This window comes from Oncorhynchus masou, chromosome 22, assembly GCF_036934945.1.
Source record: "Oncorhynchus masou masou isolate Uvic2021 chromosome 22, UVic_Omas_1.1, whole genome shotgun sequence".
In the NCBI taxonomy this organism is placed as follows: domain Eukaryota; kingdom Metazoa; phylum Chordata; class Actinopteri; order Salmoniformes; family Salmonidae; genus Oncorhynchus; species Oncorhynchus masou.
In genome coordinates, this window is record NC_088233.1 from 32,125,115 (window position 1) to 32,148,680 (window position 23,566).

The 23,566-nt window shown below is 40.7% G+C and overlaps 1 protein-coding gene across 2 annotated transcripts in view; it reads right to left on the minus strand.

Moving 5' to 3' along the window:
* LOC135509352 (talin-2-like) overlaps positions 1-23,566 on the minus strand; it is a 124,790-nt gene that overhangs the window by 51,898 nt on the left and 49,326 nt on the right. For both annotated transcript variants that reach the window (XM_064929945.1, XM_064929946.1), the window contains exons 3-10: positions 11,815-11,988; positions 10,930-11,027; positions 10,710-10,839; positions 8,718-8,876; positions 8,197-8,339; positions 1,286-1,413; positions 823-886; positions 593-697 (exon numbers count right to left, since the gene is read on the minus strand). In XM_064929945.1, the coding sequence (XP_064786017.1) occupies positions 593-697; positions 823-886; positions 1,286-1,413; positions 8,197-8,339; positions 8,718-8,876; positions 10,710-10,839; positions 10,930-11,027; positions 11,815-11,950 (963 nt within the window). In that variant the 5' untranslated portion in view covers positions 11,951-11,988. The remainder of the gene's footprint in view (positions 1-592; positions 698-822; positions 887-1,285; positions 1,414-8,196; positions 8,340-8,717; positions 8,877-10,709; positions 10,840-10,929; positions 11,028-11,814; positions 11,989-23,566) is intronic.

Consider the following 23,566-nt stretch of genomic DNA (forward strand, 5'->3'; position numbering starts at 1 on the left):
AGTGCATTCAATTCAGGAAGTCAGATTTTGGAATCTGAAGTGGTTTGCCAAGTTAGAGAGAGTATCTTAAATCAGTGAGCTTGTATGTCATACAAGGTAAGTTGGTGAGGTTTTTTAAACATCTGCTGATCTGGGACTCACAGCACCATAGGTTGAACTAATGTCATAGAGCTTTTATTGGCTGTAGTCTCACCACCACCAGAATTCCTTCTATATCTTTTATTCAAAGTTCCTTGATTTCTTGTATGTTTGGAGAAAAAGAATACCTTACATTTTAATTCTTTGACATTTTACTGCATTGTTAACAGCTAGCAACATAAGCATTTCGCTGCACCCGCTATAACACCTGCTAAGAGCCTTACAGTTAGGGAATGCTTGTTCTGGGAGCACTGAGCTGCTGAGTGACACATATCAAATGGAAGGTTGCAATAAACTCCCAAAATGTACTTCTATGTTTTTGGCTGTGATTTTCCTCTCTCTCAAAAAACTCACACAAACTTAATCTTAATCTTGCAGTAAACTGTATTTACACCGTAAATCATAAAATGTTACTGTCTGTTGGAGAACACAAGCCTCTCTCCTTATATCTTACCTTCACCAGGAAGAAGGAGACCCCATATGTCGGAAGGGACCTCGCTAGTTTCACATAATTTACTTTGGACTCAATCTCTGTCATTTCTCCACAGGTTTTGTGATCCTGACGATCAGAGGGAAATAGATACAGCAATATGAACCTTTCAGAGTTTAAAACAGTAGAGTATTTGGGAATTGCACTGCTTTTAATCCATATGTCCACAACATATTGCATAATACTGAACATACCACAAATATTTTCTTCTCTGAACCTCTCTGCTTGATGTACTCTTTGGGTAGAAACTCCTTAAGGCTATGGAGATAAATCACATTTTACAAGTTTGCACTCATCATGTACAGACATTCCCTTTCCAAAACATGTTTTCACACAAGGTCATTCTTGCCTCAGTACCTACATTCACAAGTGTTATCATTCTCGTATGCCGTTAAGTACTGCACTCAATTAGGTATGACAAAAATAAGGATTTCTCCTAAACTACGATGCTAGTATTGTGTCTAAATAAGATTGAAATTTATAGACTGGTAGTGTTGGATACACTAGTGTTATTGTTGATAATGCCATCTGATTCTACACCTGCATTGCTTGCTGTTTGGGGTTTTAGGCTGGGTTTCTGTACAGCACTTTGAGATATCAGCTGATGTACGAAGGGCTATATAAATAAATTTGATTTGATTTGATAAAAGGGCTTACTCTAGGAATCCAGTCTTGTGTTTGTGTTCGACGTGGAGGCCAAATTGGATCTGGGCCTGAATTCCAGCGAACTCACAGGCTTTATCAAATGAAACAGGGTGGGAGCCATTCAGTATGTCATCTCTGGCCTAGAGGAGAGGAAGAGAGACAGAAGAGAGAAAGTTAGACTTCATACTGAGTTCAAACTAGAGAGTAATGCTGCAGTTTCTGGTTTGAAAGTTGCTTCAAAGAAGAATGCCTGCTAAGTGAATACCCAAGAGCAGGGACATCACACAAACACTTCGCTGAGATTAATGGACTCAGGGGAACCAAACAAGATTAGTTGTATAGCAATCCAAGACATTGGCTAACATATCAAATCTAACAGCCTCAATCATTCATCATCACAGTCAATGGTGACGTACAGTATTATCGCAAATACGTCAATATATATTGCAATTTCTCAGAATATTGCATCAACATTGCAAACTGATCCACAATGTTCCATTAATAAACTGTTAAAGAGCAACTTGAGTAATATTTTATTAGTACAATACGCACGAAGTGTATGTAAAACATTAAACTGGATGTAAAAAAGGTCTACATTAAGACTACCCAGGCCTCAAGAATGCCTGATAGCAGCCATGTACTGTAGCAACCTGGCCCGTTTGGCCACAACAATAATTATATTTTCAATACACTTCAATCAAGACCTACTTGGAATGTACCATGTCACCAATCATCTCAGACATCTGTTATATTTCAATGTCTCATCCATCCATTAAAGCATTACCTGAAAATTTGGCCGACTCTACACTTTCTAAAACAGTTCAGGTAATTGCGGGTGACACTGATTTTGTGTGGAGAGGAACCCAGCACATCTTTAAAATGAGCTGACATACAGTACCTTGTGTTTCCTCAAGGGGCCTGTATATATTCCCTCTCTCCCTCCCTTGCAAGATTAATGGCTTCTAATGCTGAGATGCCTGACTGACAGTGAGAAATCCACCCTCCGTGCTTTTAGCCTCAGACGGCACAGACTCAGCCCAGCTCATGTTAATGTCTCATTACATCAACTGCAAGCTAAACAGCACTATCTAGTCTGAGATTTAGACAATCTTAAACAAACACATCTTTAGAGTGGTGCTGATCAGTATGAGTGGGGCCATCTGCCCTCCAGTACACAGCCATTCAAGGACAACCAGTTGTGAGCCCCTTTAGAAGAAGCAGGGTTGTACTGTACTGGAGGAGGAGCTTCATAACAGCCCAGATGTCCTAACTCAGCCTGGGGCTGTAACACTGATGTCAATCAGCCCACTATACTGTAACCTAAAAAGTTCAACCATTAGCCTGGGCAGAATACTACAGCCAAAAACAAACGCTGACAAATGTAAAATTGTTTAAGGAATACCACTGTAAATCACCTGACTAACCAGCCAATCAATCAATAGGTATACCAAGATAACGAGAATAGTTGTTTCACAGCAAAACACAAGGCATATTAGGTTTAGAACACCTGTAGACTGGATTACTAAACACATCATCAAAAGCCGGACACAACCCCATAATTTGGAAAAACAATGAGCTCAAACACCCCCCCCCCCCCCCCACACACACACACCACACACACAGATGCCATTGGGCTCAAGAGTGCATTTCCTTTAGTAGTGGAGTAGAGATGTGTGTCAGGAGAGGAGTGTCTGGGTATTAAGGCAGGGGCTGTATCTGGCAGAGACCCCCGCTGCGTGGAGGGGTGGGTTGATGAGCTCATGGAAGCTCCATATCATTAATAAACATTGGAGCTCATCACTAGGAGGCTCTCCCTAAGGAATGCCAGGGATGATAACATAATCTACACACTCACTATATTAACCTACTAACTCAGATTCCTTTGGTAATGGCTGCATGGTGAATGAGGACTGTTCCATCGTACCAGAATATAGACATTGACATGAAGCATGTGTAGTACAGTCATGTGCTGGAGACGGGGCTGAGGAGAGCACTGCACTGCATAGAGTGGATGTGTGGCCTGGGGTGTGTTCCAGCCTAAGAATGCTGCTACTCTTCTCACTCTGTCACCATGTGTGTGAGACTCTGCGTGCCTGAGTGGAGGGAAAAAAAGACAGGGGAAAGCTGGAAGAGGAGAAAAGGGAGGAATAGATAGAGGGTATAATTGTGTTTTTGTGAGAAAGGATATGGGCTTGTTTGTAAAGGAAGGGAGTGAATGATGGAGCACTGCAATGTGTGCCAGAGTCAGCGGGTGTGGGTGTGTGTGTGATTTTGTCAGGATTTTTATGGGATTAAGGGGGCGTGAGGCAAAAACAGAGAATGAGAGAAGGGAGTCGGGGCCAGAGGAAGAGATAAAAGGGTGAAAGGGAGGATAGGGAGAAAGAGAGACTTAACTATAGATGTATTTATGGACTATAGCTCAGAGGCAGCTTGGATTACAAGGAGGAAGTTAACTATTGATGTACAGTATAGTATTTATGTACAATGCCTTGAAAAAATATTCAGACCTCTTGGATTTCTTCACATTTTATTGTAATACAAAATGGGATTCAAATGGATTTAATTGTCATATTTTGTCAACAATACTATGTAATGTCAGTGGAAGAAACTTCTTTTTTTTACTGAACAAAAATATAAACGCAACACGCGACATTTTCAAAGATTTTACTGAGTTACAGTTCATATAAGGAAATCAGTCAATTTAAATTAATTCATTAGGCCCTAATCTATGGATTTCACATGACTGGGAATAGAGATATGCATCTGTTGGTCACAAAATAAAATAGGGGCGTAGATCCGAAAACCAGTCAGTATCTGGTGTGACCACTATTTGCCTCATGCAGCGCAACACATCTTCATCCCATAGAGTTGATCAGGCTATTGATTGTGCCCTGTTGCTGGATATTGGCTGGAACTGGAATGCGATGTCATACATGTCAATCCAGAGCATCCCAAACATGCTCAATGAATGACATGTCTGGTGAGTATGCAGGCCATGGAAAATGGCCTGCATTTGCCACTGAAGTCGGTTACGATGCTGAACTGCAGTCAGGTCTCAAGACCCTAGTGAGGACGATGAGCAAGCAGATGAGCTTCCCAGAGACATTTTTTGACAGTTTGTGCATAAATTCTTTGGTTGTGCAAACTCACAGTTTCATCAGCTGTCTAAGTGGCTGGTCTCAGATGAACCCGCAGGTGAAGAAACCAGATGTGGAGGTCCTGGGCTGGAGTATTTACACTCGGTCTGCAGTTACGAGACCGGTTTGGACGTACTGTCAAATTCTCTAAAACGACGTTGTAGGCGGTTTATGTTAGAGAAATTAACATTCAATTATCTGGCAACAGCTCTGTTGGACATTCCTTCAGTTCGCATGGAAATTGCATGCTCCTTAAAAACTTGAGACATATTATGTTGTGTGACAAAACTGCACATTTTAGAGTGGCCTTTTATTGTCCCCAGCACAAAGTGCACCTGTGTAATGATCATGCCGTTTAATCAGGTAGATGGATTATTTTGGCAAATGAGAAATGCTCACTAACAGGAATGTAATCAAATGTGTGCACAACTTTTGAGAGAAATAAGCTTTTTGTGCATATGGAACATTTTGGGGATCTTATAGTTTAGCTCATGAATCATGGGAACAACACTTGACATGTTGCATTTATATTTATGTTCAGTGAAGATAAATAAAAAATGCAGAACTAAAATAGTCATTGTATAAGTATTCAGCTCCTTTGTTATTCAAATTAGGAGTCAAATTTGGCATTATAAGGTGACATGGACTCACTCGGTGTGAAATAATAGGGCTTGAAATGGATTCCCTGGTGCAAGAAGGGCAGTTAAAAGAGTTCATTGAAGCAACTATTTTAATTGTTGTAATATACTGATGTCATTTACTTATAACTGTCTTGTAGGTTTTATATTTTTTTGTTATTGTTGTATTCATGTTTTTTTGGTCCTCAGAGCAAACTTTATAAATGAGACACTGATCTCAATTAGCTTCCCCTGGATAAAAAAAAGTTAATTGGTCATTTTAAAATAGCTACAAAGTTCAATGTCTGTGATGGTATAAAACTGAGGATCAACATCATTGTAGTGACTCACAAGTATGACCTACATTTCAGAGTGAAAAGAAGAACACACATATTATTATTATTATTATTATATTTTTTTATCCTTTATTTAACCAGGCAAGTCAGTTAAGAACAAATTCTTATTTTCAATGACGGCCTAGGAACAGTGGGTTAACTGCCTGATCAGGGGCAGAACGACAGATTTGTACCTTGTCAGCTCGTGGTTTGAACTTGAAACCGTCCGGTTATTCTAAAGCATGCATCCTGTATGCAACAAGGCACTCAAGTAATACTGCAAAAACACAGCAAAGGAATAAACTTTTTGGCCTAATTGCAAAGCCTTACTGGCTTTGTTTGGGGCAAATCCAACACATCACTGAGTAACAGCCTTGTTTTCAAGCATAGTGGTGGCTGCGTCATGGTATGGGTATGCTTGACATCGGCAAATACTGGGGAGTTTTTCAGGATAAAAAGATACGGGATGTAGCTAAGCACAGTCAAAATCCTAGATTAAAGCCTGCTTCAGTCTGGTTTACACCAGAGACTGGGAGAGGAATTCCCCTTTAGCAGGACAATAACCTGCAGGATAAGGACAAAATCTACACTGGAGTTGATAACAGCAGGGTAGCCTAGTGGTTAGAGCGTTGGACTAGTAACTGAAAGGTTGCAAGTTCAAATCCCTGAGCTGACAAGGTACAAATCTGTCGTTCTGCACCTGAAGTTAACAGTTAACCCACTGTTCCTAGGCTGTCATTGAAAATAAGAATTTGTTCTTAACTGACTTGCCTAGTAAAATACAGGTAACATTAAAAAAATAATAATAATTAAACCCCTTCTGCATTGATTACAGCTGTGAGTCTGTAAGAGATTTGCACACCTGCATTTTGCAATATTTGCTAAATCTTGGGGGCGGTATTTCATTTTTGGATAAAAAACGTTCCCGTTTTAAACGGGATATTTTGTCACGACAAGATGCTCGACTATGCATATAATTGACAGCTTTGGATAGAAAACACTAACGTTTCCAAAACTGCAAAGATATTGTCTGTGAGTGCAACAGAACTGATGTTACAGGTGAAACCCAGATAAAGATCCAATCAGGAAGTGCCCCATATTTTGAAAGCGTTGCATGCCAATGACTCCTTATATGGCTGTGAATGGGCTACAAATGAGCTTACGCTTTTTACGTATTCCCCAAGGTGTCTACAGCATTGTGACGTCTTTTTACGCATTTATGTTGAAGAATAGCCGTAAGGGACCACATTGAGCAAGTGGTCACATGATGGCTCCCGCAGAAAATCTTCTGTAAAGTACAGCGGTAGCCATTATTCCAATCGCTTCTAATGAGAAACCAATTGTCCAGGTGGATATATTATCGAATAGATATGTGAAAAACACCTTGAGGATTGATTCTAAACAACGTCTGCCATGTTTCTGTCGATATTATGGAGCTAATTTGGAAAAAGTTTGGCGTTGTAGTGACCGCATTTTCCGGTCGATTTCTCAGCCAAACGTGAAGAACAAAAAGAGCTATTTTGCCTACAAAAATAATATTTTTGGAAAAAAGAAACATTTGCTATCTAACTGGGAGTCTCCTGAGTGAAAACATCCGAAGTTCTGCAAAGGTAAATGATTTAATTTGATTGCTTTTCTTATTTTCGTGAAAATGTTGCCTGCTGCTAGCAGGGCATAATGCTATGCTAGGCTATGATACACAAATGCTTGTCTAGCCTTGGCTGTAAAGCATAGTTTGAAAATCTGAGATGACAGTGTGATTAACAAAAGAATAAGCTGTGTCTCAATTTATTTCATTTGTGATTTTCATGAATAGGAAGATTTTCTAGGAAGATTTATGTTCGTTGCGTTATGCTAATTAGTGTCAGGCGATGATTATGCTCCCGGATCCGGGTTTGAGAGTCACAAGAAGTTTTAAAATAACATCAAATTGATCTGAAATACAGTGTAGACATTATTAATGTTGTAAATGACTATTGTAGCTGGAAACAGCTGATTTTGTATGGAATATCTACATAGGCATATAGAGGCCCATTTTCAGCAACCGTCACTCCTGTGTTCCAATGGCACGATGTGTTAGCTAATCCAAGGCTGACTGATCATTAGAAAACCCTTTTGCAATTATGTTAGCACAGCTGAAAACTGTTGTTCTGAATAAAGAAGCGATACAACTGGCCTTTAGACTAGTTGAGTGTCTGGAGCACCAGCATTTGTGGGTTCGTTTACAGGCTCAAAATGGCCAGAAACAAAAAACTTTCTTCTGAAACTCGTCAGTCTATTCTTGTTCTGAGAAATTAAGGCTATTCCATGAGAGAAATTGCCAAGAAACTGAAGATCTCGTACAACGCTGTGTACGACTTCCTTCACAGAACAGCACAAGGTACTGTGCATAGCATGCTCCTCTGTGAACTCAGGTGTTAGGGGGAACAATGAGCCTCTTAGGTTTTGTATTGAAGTCAATGTACCCAGAGGACGGAAACAAGCGGTCCTCCAGCTACACCATGGTGCTACCCTAGAGAGTGCTGTTGAGGCTACTGTAGACCGTCGCCATTGCAAAACAGTGTGTTTTAATGAATCATTTGGTGATGTGAATATATTTAGTATAGTTGTATCTATTTTAAGATAGATAGTATGTATGAGTGTGTGGTTAGAGTCCAGTGAGTGTACATCAAGACCTGTGCAAGAGTCAATGCAAAAAATAAGAATAAAGTAAGTGGGTCAATGCAAATAGTCAGTGTAGCCATTTAATTAACTGTTAAGTAGAGGAGAAAGGAATTGAAGAGCTCAGTTTACTACATGTTGGACAGGAATGAGCACAGTGAGAGAAGTCTGACCTGTACATAGAGGAGGTTGAGCTGGACAGGGTCTCGTGAGTCCACATTCTGATCTGAGTAGAAGAACTTGCGTCTGAGCAGCAGCATCTCGCTCTCCTCCACCCCTTGCTCTCTGAACGTCCGGCTGTGGTCCAGCCAGTTCACTGCCAACAGAGAAAAATACACAGTAACAAACACTAATACTACTGGGATTGGACATGCTGAAATAAAACAGTAATTTGCATAACCGTCTGCTGAGAATAATGATAGATTTTGTGACGGTTTGAGAATGATTTATACAATCATGTTTTCCAAATATTATCTTACCCCCAAAGGACAGAAATTACCATCTGAATTTCATTAAACATTGATACAGTACTTTGACTGCGTTGAGGTATAAAACGTGTTCAAATGAGATGATACTGGACTTACCAATGTGAGAAATTGGACTTAATGACAGAGGGGTAGAGGTGATGACTGGAAGCATGTAATACTGGACTACAAACACATTGTGTTCTTTTGGAAGTGCTTTTCAAACTCACGGTCATCGTCTGTGTGAAGCTTGGCTTTGAGCCTCTCCATCTTCCTCTCGTCTCGGAGCAGAGTCCTGTCCTTCTTCAGGGTGCCAGTCCCATGACCGTCCTCCTTCTTCTCCTCCACCGCCTCCTGGATCAGGGAGTACTCCTCGTAGTTGGTGATTCCTGAAGAGGAGCGGCAGCCGGGAAACTCTCAGAGAGGGAGCAGTTTAGAGCACAGAGCCAGCACTTTGAGCTGTGCCATATCAGAAGTACCAGTGGGGGAAACAGGAGAGCAGCCAGAAAACTAAAGTGGGAACTCAGAAGAGGAGAAGCCAAGCAGAAAGCCCTCTATAAACAAACACCAGCCAATGAAGAGATCTGCCAAACATCTCTCTTCTCCTCACCCAATTGATTTTGGCAGCCCAGCGTAATTGAAATACAGTATATGGCTAAGGGAACACCTACATGACAGGAGAGGACAGCACAGTCTTTGGCTTCACAATTACCACTCATAATTTCATGGTGTGAAAAAGCTTTTTTTCCACTATCAAAAATATCCATATAAAACTTAGACTATACCAGTATCATAGCTAAATATCATGTTCTAAAAGCTAGGGAATATGCATCCATAATGTATGGCGGAGCCAGTAACTGTGAGCTATAAATAGGATCAGGGCCCGTATCCACAAAAGGTCTCAGAGTAGGAGTGTTTATCTAGGATCTGTTTTGCCTTTTAGATCTTAATGAATAAGATTATATGGACAGATCCTAGATCAGAGTGACGCACACAAAATGTATGGTCACATTTGTGTTTAAGTATTGTTTCTCTGTATTGGGGAAGAATGCTTTTACTGAAATGTCAGTCCTCCAAGGTTTTGCCATTGCAATGCATTTATACTAATGTTGGCCAGTGAGACGTGTTCACTTCGCACTGGGACTGTATGCGGTCCTGCACCTGTGTGTTCTCATAATTGAGAAAACATTTGAAAGAGAAGTTATGTTCTCCTGTTTTATAATTTATCCCATGCTACAGGTCAGTAAAGTGCAACAATACATTGTGGTATTCAGTGTAACTTGCCTGTTGAAGCGAATGTAATGGGTTTGAACAACATAGTAATTGTGTAACTTCGTACTGGACAGAAAACGCATGTTGAGTATAAAATGAAATCATGGCTGTGCATTCCTTTGATCCAGAAAAAAAAACATTTTTTGAAAAAGACACTCCTGACAACTTAATGTTGTAACTGTGCTGTTTAAGAACTTGTACTGTACTGTACTTGTACTGTAAATGTCAGAAAAGCTGCTAGCTTAGAGCTAGCTCCGGTTAGCTTTTAGCTAGTTCGAGATCGCTTTTGGCAGCTCCGGTCAGTTGGTTGCTAGCGTCGGTTAGCACTATGCTAGCATGGTCAGTCATTTTTCAATAATTTCCATTAATGTCATTTGCAATAGCCTTGCCTTTCTATTAGCCCTTCTGACACTGGGTGACTATTTTGAGAATGGGTATAAAGTCACTTCTAATGAGTTATACCAGTCTTTAAAGGCTTTCATGTTTTAGTCTCCTATAGGGCTATAGTCAACTACAGAATTATAACCTACTGTAAACAGGTGAATAAAAGTTAAGAGTAAATGTGTTTGGGGGATAAATGTAAAGAATTTGAGGATGTGAATTAAATTGGAATTTAATATTCTTTATGTATTTTTTGACATGTTTATGAAATAATATGTCAGGGATTAGGAGACAAATGATATACACGTAACAAAAAAAATTTAAACATTGAAATACACTGAAAAGACAGAAAAAGATAATTTGCACTTGAGAGACTGTTGAATAAAATATTTGAGAGAACCTTTCAAAGAGAAGCCACATTCTCCTGTTTCATCATTTATCCTGTGTTACAGGAACTATCATCTGCAGCACCAGTCCCAAAACTGAGACCTGTAACATCAGCACTCCTACTCCGAGAGGCTAGTGGATGGTTTGACTTGTGTAGATTCCAGTGAGAGAGGTTTACCCACCTATTCTACTGCATATGGTTACAAGCAGCTCTCCCACAGTTTTAGAGTCATCCACCATGATAGTTTTAACTGCCCCATCCAGCATCTTGATCTTCTGGGGCCTTTGTTTCTTTTTGTACTCCAAGACATCCTTAGAAACAAGGAAAGAGGGGAATGATATGCAGTCATTTGATTGAATGTTTGATGGGACTCTGCCCTGGGTTCTATTATTGGGCTTTACCCCGTTCCGGAGCATGTAGTAATCCAGAGTTCTCCCAGACTCCAGCCAGATTCCTTTTCTGGGATCATCATCAGAGAGAAACAGGCCGTAATCAGAGGCTGAAACGCATAGCAGAGAACGTGTTAGGGTAACATTTAGTAATGGGAACAATTGCTTGATTGAATGTTTAAACGGCAAAAGCCAACTAAGTGAACACATGTTGACAAGACAATGCTATTTAACTGCATCTCATGTAGTTACTGTTTATGATACATAGGATTCCTCTTCTTCTGAACTCATTGACATTCACATGAATAATCCATGTTATGACATTCAGTTGGGAAAGAAGAGTAATTATGTCTGCCATCAGACCCTCTAGCCTAGCTGATATGAATCTGTCCTAAAGCCTAATGAGAGCTCACAGCTTAAAGAGCCTCTCCAGCATGCCTAGCTAACACCACAGAGAGCCTCTCCAACTTGCCTAACTAACACCTCCCCCAGGGAAGAATATCACCCACAGACCCAGATTGAATCAGCTTCTTCAGACAGAGCGCATCGACTGTTTTGAAACTGTTTTCTGTCTGTCTGTAGTCAGAAAGCAATGCTGTGGGTGACATCGATTTTTATCTCCTGCTTAAAAACCTCAAGACCAGACCAGACCAGACTAGACAAGACCAGACAAGACCAGACAAGACCAGACAAGACCGACAAAACTGGAGATCGGGCACTCTAATGCCTTGTTTGACAATTGCATTACAATGACACTGGAGTATTTAGTACAGAGTGATGTAAAATAAAGAGTAATTGCGTAGTTTTTGTATTTCAATTTTCTTAGTGAAAGTGATCCTTATGCTTGTGAAACATTCTGACATTACCCATTAACAGTAGCTCTCCCCAATCTCTCACCTTGGCCAGTCTGGGCTTCCGGAACCCTCTCCCTGATGATCCTACAGGCATCATACACAGGAGTGCAGGGCTCAAACTGCATGGTCTTCACCACATTGCACTGGCGGACACAGATCTTCAGTGAAAGGGCCACCATCTTGATTGGTGGTGTATTGGCGTCGCCAACCTACACACCTGAAAAAAAACCGGATCAGTTCAGATATAACTCTGAGTTAGTCAAGGAAATGTGTATAAAATGGACACTGGATATATACAGTACCAGTCAAAAGTTTGGATAAACCTACTTATTCAAGAGTTTTTCTTTCTTTTTACAAATTTCTACATTGTAAAATAAGAGTGAAGACATTAAAACTATGAAATAACACTTATGGAATCATGTAGTAACCAAAAAAGTGTTAAACAAATCAAAATATATTTTAGATTCTTCAAAATTGTCACCCTTTTCCTTGATGACAGATTTGCACATTCTTGGCATTCTCTCAACCAGCTTCACCTGGAATGCTTTTCCAACAGTCTTGAAGGAGTTCCCACATATGCTGAGCACTTATTGTCTGCTTTTCCTTCACTCTGTAGTCCAACTCATCCCAAACCATCTCAATTGGGTTGAGGTCAGGTGATTGTGGAGGCCAGGTCATCTGATGCAGCACTCCATCGCTCTCCTTTTTTGTCAAATAGCTCTTACACAGCCTGGAAGTGTGTTGGGTCATTGTCCTGTTGAAAAACAAATGATAATCCCACTAAGCCCAAACCAGATGGGATGGTGTATTGCTGCAGAATGCTGTGGTAGCCATGCTGGTTAAGTATGCCTTGATTTCTGAATAAATCGCAGAAAGTGTCACCAGCAAAGCACCGCACACCATCACACCACCTCGTCCATGCTTCACGATGGGAAATACACATGCAAAGATCATCCGTTCACCTACTCTGCATCTCATAAAGACATGGACGTTGGAACCAAAAATCTCACATTTGTCTCATTGCACAAAACGACAGATTTCCACCGATCTAATGTTCATTGCTTGTGTTTCTTGGTCAAAGCAAGTCTCTTCTTATTATTGGTGTCCTTTAGTAGTGGTTTCTTTGCAGCAATTTGACCATGAAGGTCTGTCTCCTCTGAACAGTTGATGTTGAGATGTGTCTGTTACTTGAACTCTGTGAAGCATTTATTTGGGCTGCAATATCTGAGGCTGGTAACTCTGATGAACTTATCCTCTGCAGCAAAGGTAACTCTGGGTCTTCCTTTCCTGTGGTGGTCCTCATGAGAGCCAGTTTCGTCATAGCGCTTGATGGTTTTTGTAACTATACTTGAAGAATCTTTCAAAGTTCTTTCCGTATTGACTGACCTTCATGTCTTAAAGTAATGATGGACTGTCATTTCTCTTTGCTTATTTGAGCTGTTCTTGCCATAAAAAATAAAATGAATAAAAAATATATGTAAACTTGGTATTTTACCAAAGAGGGTTATATCTTCTACCTGAATGATGACATTATAGAGTATCATCATTATTTGCCCTCTCCCCCTACAAGCAGACATCGGAGTCAAACCAGTGTGTGTTATGCCATCCGTTTAAGGCCAAACCGATTGAAATGCACTGTAGTTCTTATTCCTACTTGAGAAAACATGCAGAAAAAAATACTAATGACACCATTTATTAGATGTATATCTTCCTTAGCCAGGAGTTAAAACTGTTCACAATGGATCTCTCAAACAGTTATGTTTTTGTTCAGAATATAGTTCATGAATATTTTCCTTTACCCAGTGCACTGTCAAATCCGGATGACAAGAACATTTTCAGTCAACCCTAAATGTTCTCATGTTATACAAGGCAACACTGTATTATGGATAATGAGTTGACATTCTGTGTTCCTCTTGATGACAAAGGTCATATAGAAGCTGTGCTTGTGAATAAACAAATTGACTCCATTTAGAGTCCAGATATAGCCATGACAAAATGCTTCCCCATACTTTGGAGGTGTGTTCCATACAATTGTTCTGTGAGTCATTTCAGAGAAAAGGGAGAGAAAAAAATATTTCCAATGATGTGGTTGTGAATTATGTCCCCCCTGACTAGCAGTCTTTCATAGTAGTGACTCTCTCCTACTCCTGCAGTCCCCCTGACTAGCAGTCTTTCATAGTAGTGACTCTCTCCTACTCCTGCAGTCCCCCTGACTAGCAGTCTTTCATAGTAGTGACTCTCTCCTACTCCTGCAGTCCCCCTGACTAGCAGTCTTTCATAGTAGTGACTCTCTCCTACTCCTGCAGTCCCCCTGACTAGCAGTCTTTCATAGTAGTGACTCTCTCCTACTCCTGCAGTCCCCCCCCTGTGAGCCTCTTCTCTACTGATAGTCCATCAGCACAAAGAGTTAGAGATAATGGCTCTGCATAGGAGCTACTCCATACAGCCTGCCACAGGAGTCCTACAACACTTTTGTGGCTCAGGTGTATGGTTATTCCTTGTTAGACAGGCTGCAGAATGCTCAGCTAACCCAGCCCCCCCCTACACACACACACTCACTCAACGAGTATGGGCTTTGCCACACAGGCCTGAGGGTGCAGTAGAGTATAGCTGTGTGGGGATAATCAAAAGTGAAAGCAGGAACTGTGCAGACATTCCATTGGGACCTGGGTATATATACACCTAGCAGGGGTAGGAAGCACAAAGCTCTGTCTACGTTTGCTGCCGATATGGATTGGTGATGACACCCATCGTAAAAAATATTCTTTATAGAATCAAATAAATACATCATGCATGAAAAATGATACCATTCCTGTTGTAGGCAATACAGAGAGTGAGAGCAAGAGGAACAGCTCAGGAGCAGCCACATGAGGAAACCCCGGAGGATAATCACTACTATGGAGCAGAGCTAGTAGGAGGTAGTAGTAGCAGCAGCAGAGCGAGAACCCATTTCTCACAGAGTTCCTCTCCTCTCTCTCCTCTGGCAAACACTCAACAGCAGCAAGCTTCTCATTAGCTCTGCTTTCAGGCCGACACCGAACCATTACTAAGCAGAGAGGACACAGCATGGACAGCAGATCGCGACCAGAGATATATCAACATACAGAATGAATGGGCTTCTACTGTATCCCTGTCACATAATGCTTCAAAGTGGACTTAAAATATTATTACCAGCCCCCTGTCCTCTCTTATACCATTGCCAGGGCTTTCTCTCCTCCATCCACAGGGATTCTAGTATTAAGTTAGGTTAGTTTAGTACTCAACACATTCGAGATCTGCAAAGAGAAGGAAAGTGTCTAAGAGCAGCTGGGAGGGCAGTGTAAACATGGACAATTTAATAAGAGCTGAAGTCAGGAGCCATTTGGAAGGGATACAGTATGTGTCACATGATTTGTTGTAATAACAATAGCAGAGAGGAGAGCTCATGAGGACACCCAGGCACTGTCTGCAACTCAGCCTGGTGGACCATTACAGCACAAGTCAAATATTTAGACAAAAGGGACTCCCGATCACGGCCAGTTGTGATACAGCCCGGGATCAAACCAGGGTCTGCAGTGACACCTCTTGCACTGAGATGCAGACACCTCTAGCACTGAGATGGGAGCCCTGACATGTTGGCCTGACATGATCACTTCATTGGAGCTTGTTTGATCATAGCTGATCAATACGTTTTGTGGAATTGGGACATCCCCAACATACTGCCACCTTGCAGTTCAAGTATTCGGTGGCTTTAAGACTAATAACAGAATAGTAAACTGCATGAAATATTTTTTCATGCCCCATCAAAATTAAAGTCAGACTATAGGTAAATGGGAAGATCGCTGTGGCCATGACTTCAAGCTGTTTTATTATACACACTTACAGCTAGCTATCTGCTTGATGGCTTAAAAAAGGATAAATAAAGTCAAATGATAACATACAGTACTGATGAACCCTCTCAAATGTGTTCAGAACCAATTAGACGAGCTGCACAAATGTGCAGTGATTATGAATATACTAATAAAATAACCCACTAGGCGCACACTGGTTGACTCAACGTTGTTTCCACAGCATTTTAATGAAATCCACTGAAACAATGTGTAAATAGACGTTGAATTGACGTCTGTGCCCAGTGGGAAACTAGTGGAGTTGTCACACATGCAGCTATCGAAAATGTATGAGAATGTTACTTTGTATTGAGCAAAAAAACAATTGATTGCAGCATTACCACAGAAATTGAATAGTCAAGTGGAAGGGGAGAAGGTAGGGAACATATGTCTGCCCTATATTAAATATAAAAATAGGAAGAATATTTTCTTGCATACAGTAAATAAAGAAATGTACCAGTTCCATTTGTTAACTGGCACGCTTTCTGCGCTAAACTATGTAGAATATTGGCCTGTTGGAAACTACAACTCCCTACTAAATCGCACAGTTCATTCTTGGTCTGATTTACCTCTAGAGAAACTGCGCAATGTGTACATTAAGCTCACAGAAAACCCCTGAACTAAATGGAATTAAAATAATTTAACCAATGTCGGTCAACTGGTTGTTTAAATAAAAAGTAAAATAACAGACATTTTGGTTAATCGCTCAGTGTAACAGTATAACGTTAAACCGTCCCCTCGCCCATACCCAGGCGCGAGCCAGGGACTCTCTGCACACATCAACAACAGTCACCCTCGAAGCGTTGTCACCCATCGCTCCACAAAAGCCGTGGCCCTTGCAGAGCAAGGGGAACTACTACTTCAAGGTCTCAGAGCAAGTGACGTCACCGATTGAAACGCTATTTAGCGCACACCGCTAACTAAGCTAGCCGTTTCACATCCGTTACATCAGCACTAGAACAAAATAACCTGACCTACACCTGCTCTTTCCATGACAGACTGACCAGGTGAAAGCCCTTATTCATGCACTCAGTACACACACACCATAATAAAACATTTTAGGTTTACAATCAAATGAGGCAGTAACAGAAACCTCTCAATTTTATTCTTTATTCTAGCAACACCAAAATCTAGACTAAATTCTGTATTCTTGCATCACCCTTATTAGGCTACATAGACAAACAAAACACCCATCCCAATCACCTTGACAAGGTCATGGTAGAGAAAAGACAAAACAGAATCTTAAAATGGCAGACACAAACCATTTGAATAGGATCATGTAATTTCTTAACAACGCTCATCCTCTATTGGCAAATAAGAATACAAAAACAATACGGGTTCAAGATTTAAAAGCATTTATCTGGCTTTACGAAAAGAATCTACCCTCTCGGCAGCAGCACAAGTTGTAAATAGTACAACTCGAGCCATATCAGGATCAACGGTGGATTAGTGTACCAGCTCCATATCCCAGCCTAGTCATTGTTAAGATGAGGATTTTAACAAGCTCTAATAAGATTTAAAACATCCTCAGACCTCAAACTAACGGTCTTGTCTAAGAACATGCAAATACCTAAACTGTACATTAATCTCAAATTCATTGAATAGTCATTTAAAAAAGTGCATTTTTTACAATTTATTTTTACACTAGCCTAATCATTATGATTGTTAATGAAACTAATATGTCCCTGGCATGCTGAAGTGGTAGGAACATAAATCCACCATCAGCATTTCTCTGAAAGGCTGGGAGATTGGAGGATGAAAGGCTCCATGTACTGAGGAGAACATGCTAATGAATCCTTTCCTTGGGTTCCTTTCATCTCTCCACTCGTGCTCTAAATTAGCCCCCCCATTTTTTATTCCCCTCTGATTAAAAGACAGGTCAATCTGCTGCAGTCCCAGGGCATGTCTCCTGGGATCAACTCTAGGCAGAGAGAGAGAGAGGGGGGTCTCTATCTCTCTTTCTCGCTATCTCCGTCTCTGATGCTTAGCGAAGTGAATCTTAGGTGCACTATAAGAGATTGTGCTAACGTCAACAGAAGATCCATTGTTGGTCATCTCATAAAACATGACAATTTCTATGGGATATCCCCCACGTTCTGGTCTGTAGCATTACCTATATTAGGTTTGAACAACATGGGGCTAATAACTCCCTGGAAGCTGCAGTCACATCCACTTAAGACGACTTGATATACTGAAACAAAATATAAAGGCAATATGCAATTTTATGAGGAAATCAGTCAATTGAAATAAATGCAATAGGTCCTAATCTATGGATTTCACATGACCTCTGCAGGGGCACCCACTTGGGAGCCAGGCCCATCCACTGGGAGCCAGGCACAGCCAATCAGAATGAGTTTTTCCACACAAAAAGTATTTATTAATCGACAGAAATACTCCTCAGTTTCATGAGCTGGTCACAGACGATCCCGCAGGTGAAGAAGGCGGATGTGAAGGTCCTGGGCTGGTGTGGTTACACATGGTCTGCAGTTGTGAGGCCAGTTGGACATACTGCCAAACTCTCTAAAACGACAATGGAGGCGGCTTATGGTTGAGACATCTGTGGAATTGGGTTATGTGACAAAACTGCACATTTTAGCATGGCCTTTTATTGTCCACAGCCAAGGCGCACCTGTGTAATGATCATGCCGTTTAATCAGCGTTTTGATATGCCAGACCTGTCAGGTGGATGGATTATATTGGCAAAGGAGAAATGCTCACTAACAGGGATGAAAACAAATTTGTGCACAACATTTGAGAGAAATACTTTTTGTGCCTATGGAACATTTCTTGGGTCTTTTATTTCAGCTCATGGGTCCAACACTTTACATGTTGTGTTCAATATATATTACATCCAGAACTGATTAAATTCATATCATACCAACACCAACTCTCAAGAGCAAATAATATTCAAGCCCCATGACTACGACACAACCTACCACAAACATTAACACAACCTACCACAAACATTTGCACTTAACTATGGCAGAAAGTCAAGTTCAGGTGTGTTCATTTCCTCTGATTTCAAGGCCGGTAGCCTTATCAATTTGAGTGTAACACATCTAAAATTGGAAAAGAGTGTAGGTGTGAAGAACAGCCTGGTAGGAGAGGCATTAATCCACGATCATAAATACAGTACATCCACAGATAAGGGCCAGATTTATCTACAGAACATGCAGTAGCAAATTATGACCCATATCTTTAAAAGGTCTAATGCAGACGTTTTTATCTCAACATCATATCATTTCTGGGTAACAATGAAGTACCATACAGTGATTTTTTTTCAATTAAAATAGTCAAAAAGAAACAAACATCGCTTTTTAGCTACAGTTGAAGTCGGAAGTTCACATACACCTTAGCCAAATACAGTCATGGCCAAAAGTTGAGAATGACACAAATAAATTTTCATAAAATCTGCTGCCTCAGTTTGTATGATGGCAATTTGCATATACTCCAGAATGTTATGAAGAGTGATCAGATGAATTGCAAAGTCCCTCTTTGCCATGCAAATGAACTGAATCCCGCAAAAACATTTCCACTGCATTTCAGCCCTGCCACAAAAGGATCAGCTGACATCATGTCAGTGATTCTCTCGTTAACACAGGTGTGAGTGTTGACGAAGACAAGGCTGGAGATCACTCTGTCATGCTGATTGATATCGAAAAACAGACTGGAAGCTTCAAAAGGAGGGTGGTGCTTGGAATCAATGTTCTTCCTCTGACAATCATGGTTACCTCCAAGGAAACACGTGCCGTCATCATTGATTTGCAAAAAAGGGGCTTCACAGGCAAGGATATTGCTGCCAGTAAGATTGCACCTAAATCAATCTTTTATCGGATCATCAAGTACTTCAAGAAGAGCGGTTCAATTGTAGTGTAGAAGGCTTCAGGGCGCCCAAGAAAGTCCAGCAAGCGCCAGGACAGTCTCCCAAAGTTGATTTAGCTGCAGAATCGGGGCACCACCAGTACAGAGCTTGCTCATGAATGGCAGCAGGCAGGTGTGAGTGATTCTACAAGCACAGTGAGGCGAAGACTTTTGGAGGATGGCCTGGTGTCAAGAAGGGCAGCAAAGAAGCCACTTCTCTCCAGGAAAAACATCAGGGACAGACTGATATTCTGCAAAAGGTACAGGGATTGGACTTCTGAGGACTGGGGTAAAGTCATTTTCTCTGATGAATCCCCTTTCCGATTCTTTGGGGCATCTGGAAAAAAGCTTGTCTGGAGAAGACAAGGTGAGCGCTGCCAGTCCAGCATCCTGAGACCATTCATGTGTGGGGTTGCTTCTCAGCCAAGAGAGTGGGCTCACACACAATTTTGCCTAAGAACACAGCCATGAATAAAGAATGGTACCAACACATCCTCCGAGAGCAACTTCTCCCAACCATCCAGAAACAGTTTGGTGATGAACAGTGCCTTTTCCAGCATGATGGCGCACCTTGCCATAAGGCAAAGGTGATAACTAAGTGGCTCGGGGAACAAAACATCGATATTTGGGTCCATGGGCAGGAAACTCCCCAGACCTTAATCCCATTGAGAACTTGTGATCAATCCTCCACAGGACAAACAAAACCCCACAAATTCTGACAAACTCCCAAGCTTTGATTATGCAAGAATGGGCTGCCATCAGTCAGGATGTGGCCCAGAAGTTAATTGACAGCATGCCAGGGTGCAAATATTTACTCTGCATCAACTTCATGTAATTGGCAATAAAAGCCTTTGACACTTATGAAATACTTGTAATTATACTTCAGTATTCCATAGTAACATCTGACAAAAATATCTAAAGACACTGAAGCAGCAAACTTTGGGTAAATTAATATTTGCGTCATTCTCAACTTTTGGCCACAATTGTACATTTGAAATCAGTTTTTCACAATTACTGACTTTTAATCATAGTAAAAATGCCCTGTCTTAGGTCAATTAGGATCACCACTTTATTTTAAGAATGTGAAATGTCAGAATAGTAGTAGAGAGAATTACTTATTTCATCTTTTATTTCTTTCATCACAATCCCAGTGGGTCAGAGGTTTACATACACTCAATTTGTATTTGGTAGCATTGCCTTTAAATAGTTTAACTTGGGTCAAATGTTTTGGGTAGTCTTCCACAAGCTTCCCACAATAAGTTGGGTGAATTTTGGCCCATTCCTCCTGACAGAGCCGGTGTAACTGAGTCAGGTTTGTAAGGGCTCCTTGTTCACACACGCTTTTTCAGTTCTGGCCACACATTTTCTATAGGATTGAGGTCAGGGCTTTGTGATGGCCACTCCAATACCTTGACCTTGTTGTCCTTAAGCCATTTTGCCACAACTTTGGAAGTATGCAAGTATTGTCCATTTGGAAGACCCATCTGCAACCAAGCTTTAACTTCCTGACTGATGTCTTGAGATGTTGCTTCAACACATCCACACAATTTTCCTCCTCATGATGCCATCTATTTTGTGAAGTGCACCAGTCCCTCCTGCAGCAAATCCCACCCACAACACGATGCTGCCACCCCTGTGCTTCACAGTTGGAATGGTGTTCTTCAGGTTGAAAGCATCCCCTTTTTCCTCCAAACATAAGTTATTTTTTTGTTTCATCAGACCAGAGGACATTTCTCCAAAAAGTACAATCTTTGTCCCCATGTGCAGTTGCAAACCGTAGTCTGGCTTTTTTTTATGGTGGTTTAGGAGCAGTGGCTTCTTCGTTGCTGAGCGGCCTTTCAGGTTATGTCCATATAGGACTCGTTTTACTGTTGATATAGATACTTTTGTACCTGTATTCTCCAGCATCTTCACAAGGTCCTTTGCTGTTGTTCTGGGATTTATTTGCACTTTTCTCACCAAAGTACATTCGTCACTAGGAGACAGAACGAGTCTCTTTCCTGAACGGTATGACGGCTGCGTGGTCCCATGGTGTTTATACTTGCATACTATTGTTTGTACAGATGAACGTGGTACCTTCAGGCATTTGGTTCATCCTTGGGAGCAATTTCCAAACTTGTGATCCACAATTTATTTTCTGTTGTCATGGCTGATTTCTTTTGATTTTCCCATGATGTCAAGCAAAGAGGTACTGTGTTTGAAGGTAGGTCTTGAAATACCTCCACAGGTACACCTCCAATTGACTCAAATGGTGTCAATTAGCCTATCAGACGCTTCTAAAGCCAAGACATAATTTTCTGGAATTTTCCAAGCTGTTTAAATGCAGTAAAGTTAGTGTTTGTAAACCCACTGGAATTGTGATACAGCAAATTGAAATAATCTGTCTGTAAACAATTGTTGTAAAAATGACTTTTTAGTAGATGTTAGGACATCGGTTAGTAGATGTCCTATCCGACTTGGCAAAACTATAGTTTGTTAATAAGACATTTGTGAAGGGGTTGAAAAATGAGTATTAATAAATCCAACCAAAGTGTATGTAAACTTCCGACTTCAACTGTAAGTGCAATTTTGTTAGGACTGTCTGGGAGTAGTCTGAGAGGGGAGGGGAAAACTGAAAACTAGATGTTATTGGCAGAGAGGTTTGGAACTAATACTCTTTCTTAATGGTCTATTAACACATTTACCGTCTGGTGATATCACCAGTCAGGCCAAAGCTCCATCTCACCAAAACAGGCTGAAATTTTAGGCAATCTTTTTAAATAGCTCTTACTCTAAAAGGGCATTATCGTAGTTCTCACAGTATTAATCCAACCTCAGTGTGGAAAATCTAGTTTTTGATGGCACTAGGCCTTTAACTACATTGGGTTCTGAATATCAAACGAGACAGGAGTTACTAAACTCTGTCAGATGAATCCACATCCACAGATGGTTTTGGAACCAAAAATACTTTTTGTATGAATAGGATGGATAGGAGAGCAAATCTGTAATAGTAAACATACTGTAATCACACGCTTATCTGTTTCACTATTATACATTCATACAAACATGCTGCACATAAGACTCAAGCAATTGCACACAGAAGGCAATGGCAAAATCAAACACAATACCTTCCTAATAGTCTTTTCATATCAAGACAAGATGTCCTTGTTTAACCTACTTCCTTTTTCAAAACACTTAGCCATAGTTTGGCCTATTTGTGTGCTGAACTAAATACAACCACCATGATTAACCATTAATCTGAGGCCTTCACTCTAATTTTGTGATGAAACTAATTGAAACTTCTTCCAATAATAATACATCTTCAGACTAGCCTTGTGTCCATGAACAATGAACCATGTTTGGCCTTCTCTACAGAAAATGCATTGCACAAAATCTAATTCAGTACAAGGATTTTGTAAGGTCATCAGTAGCGGCTTTGAAAGTACAGCATAAATGGAATAAAATATGGTTTTGGTTGTGGAGGCCCACTGTACTATCAATAAGGTCAACGGTTCAGCAACCAGCAACATTAAACCATCAGGAAATTCACCATTTGACCCCTGCATACAGGAAATATGTCTCCAACAGTAACAAGGAGCAGTCTGTTGTGTCTCCACTGACCCTGACTCAGAGAGGATATAGGCTTTCCTCTGTCATTTAAAGGTACAGATGCTGACAGAAATGGTCAATCTTGCCCTCGTCGCAGTGGGGAGGGAGAAAGCAGCTCCTTTTACTCTAGCTAAAAATACCCAGCAAAGTAGAACGTCCTCCAGCAATGCTTCACACGGATCCTCTGAGATACATGCAATAAATAGACCCCTGTCTCCCTGAGCATTTAAGTGAAAACCACTCAGCCATTTGGTTGAGCTAATATGATGGTTTACCTCTACAAAACCTCCATTGATAATCAAATCGGGTCAAAAATCTTTATTCCTAAATCTTGAGGATAAATCCTTAGATTACACCAAAATAACACACAGTATGAGAGGATTTTGTAAGTAAAACAGAGTCAATCCTCTACGATCATTATGTTAGTGCTTCTAAAATGATACTTGCTCCACTTACAGTACTTTCAAAGGAGCACAGCTT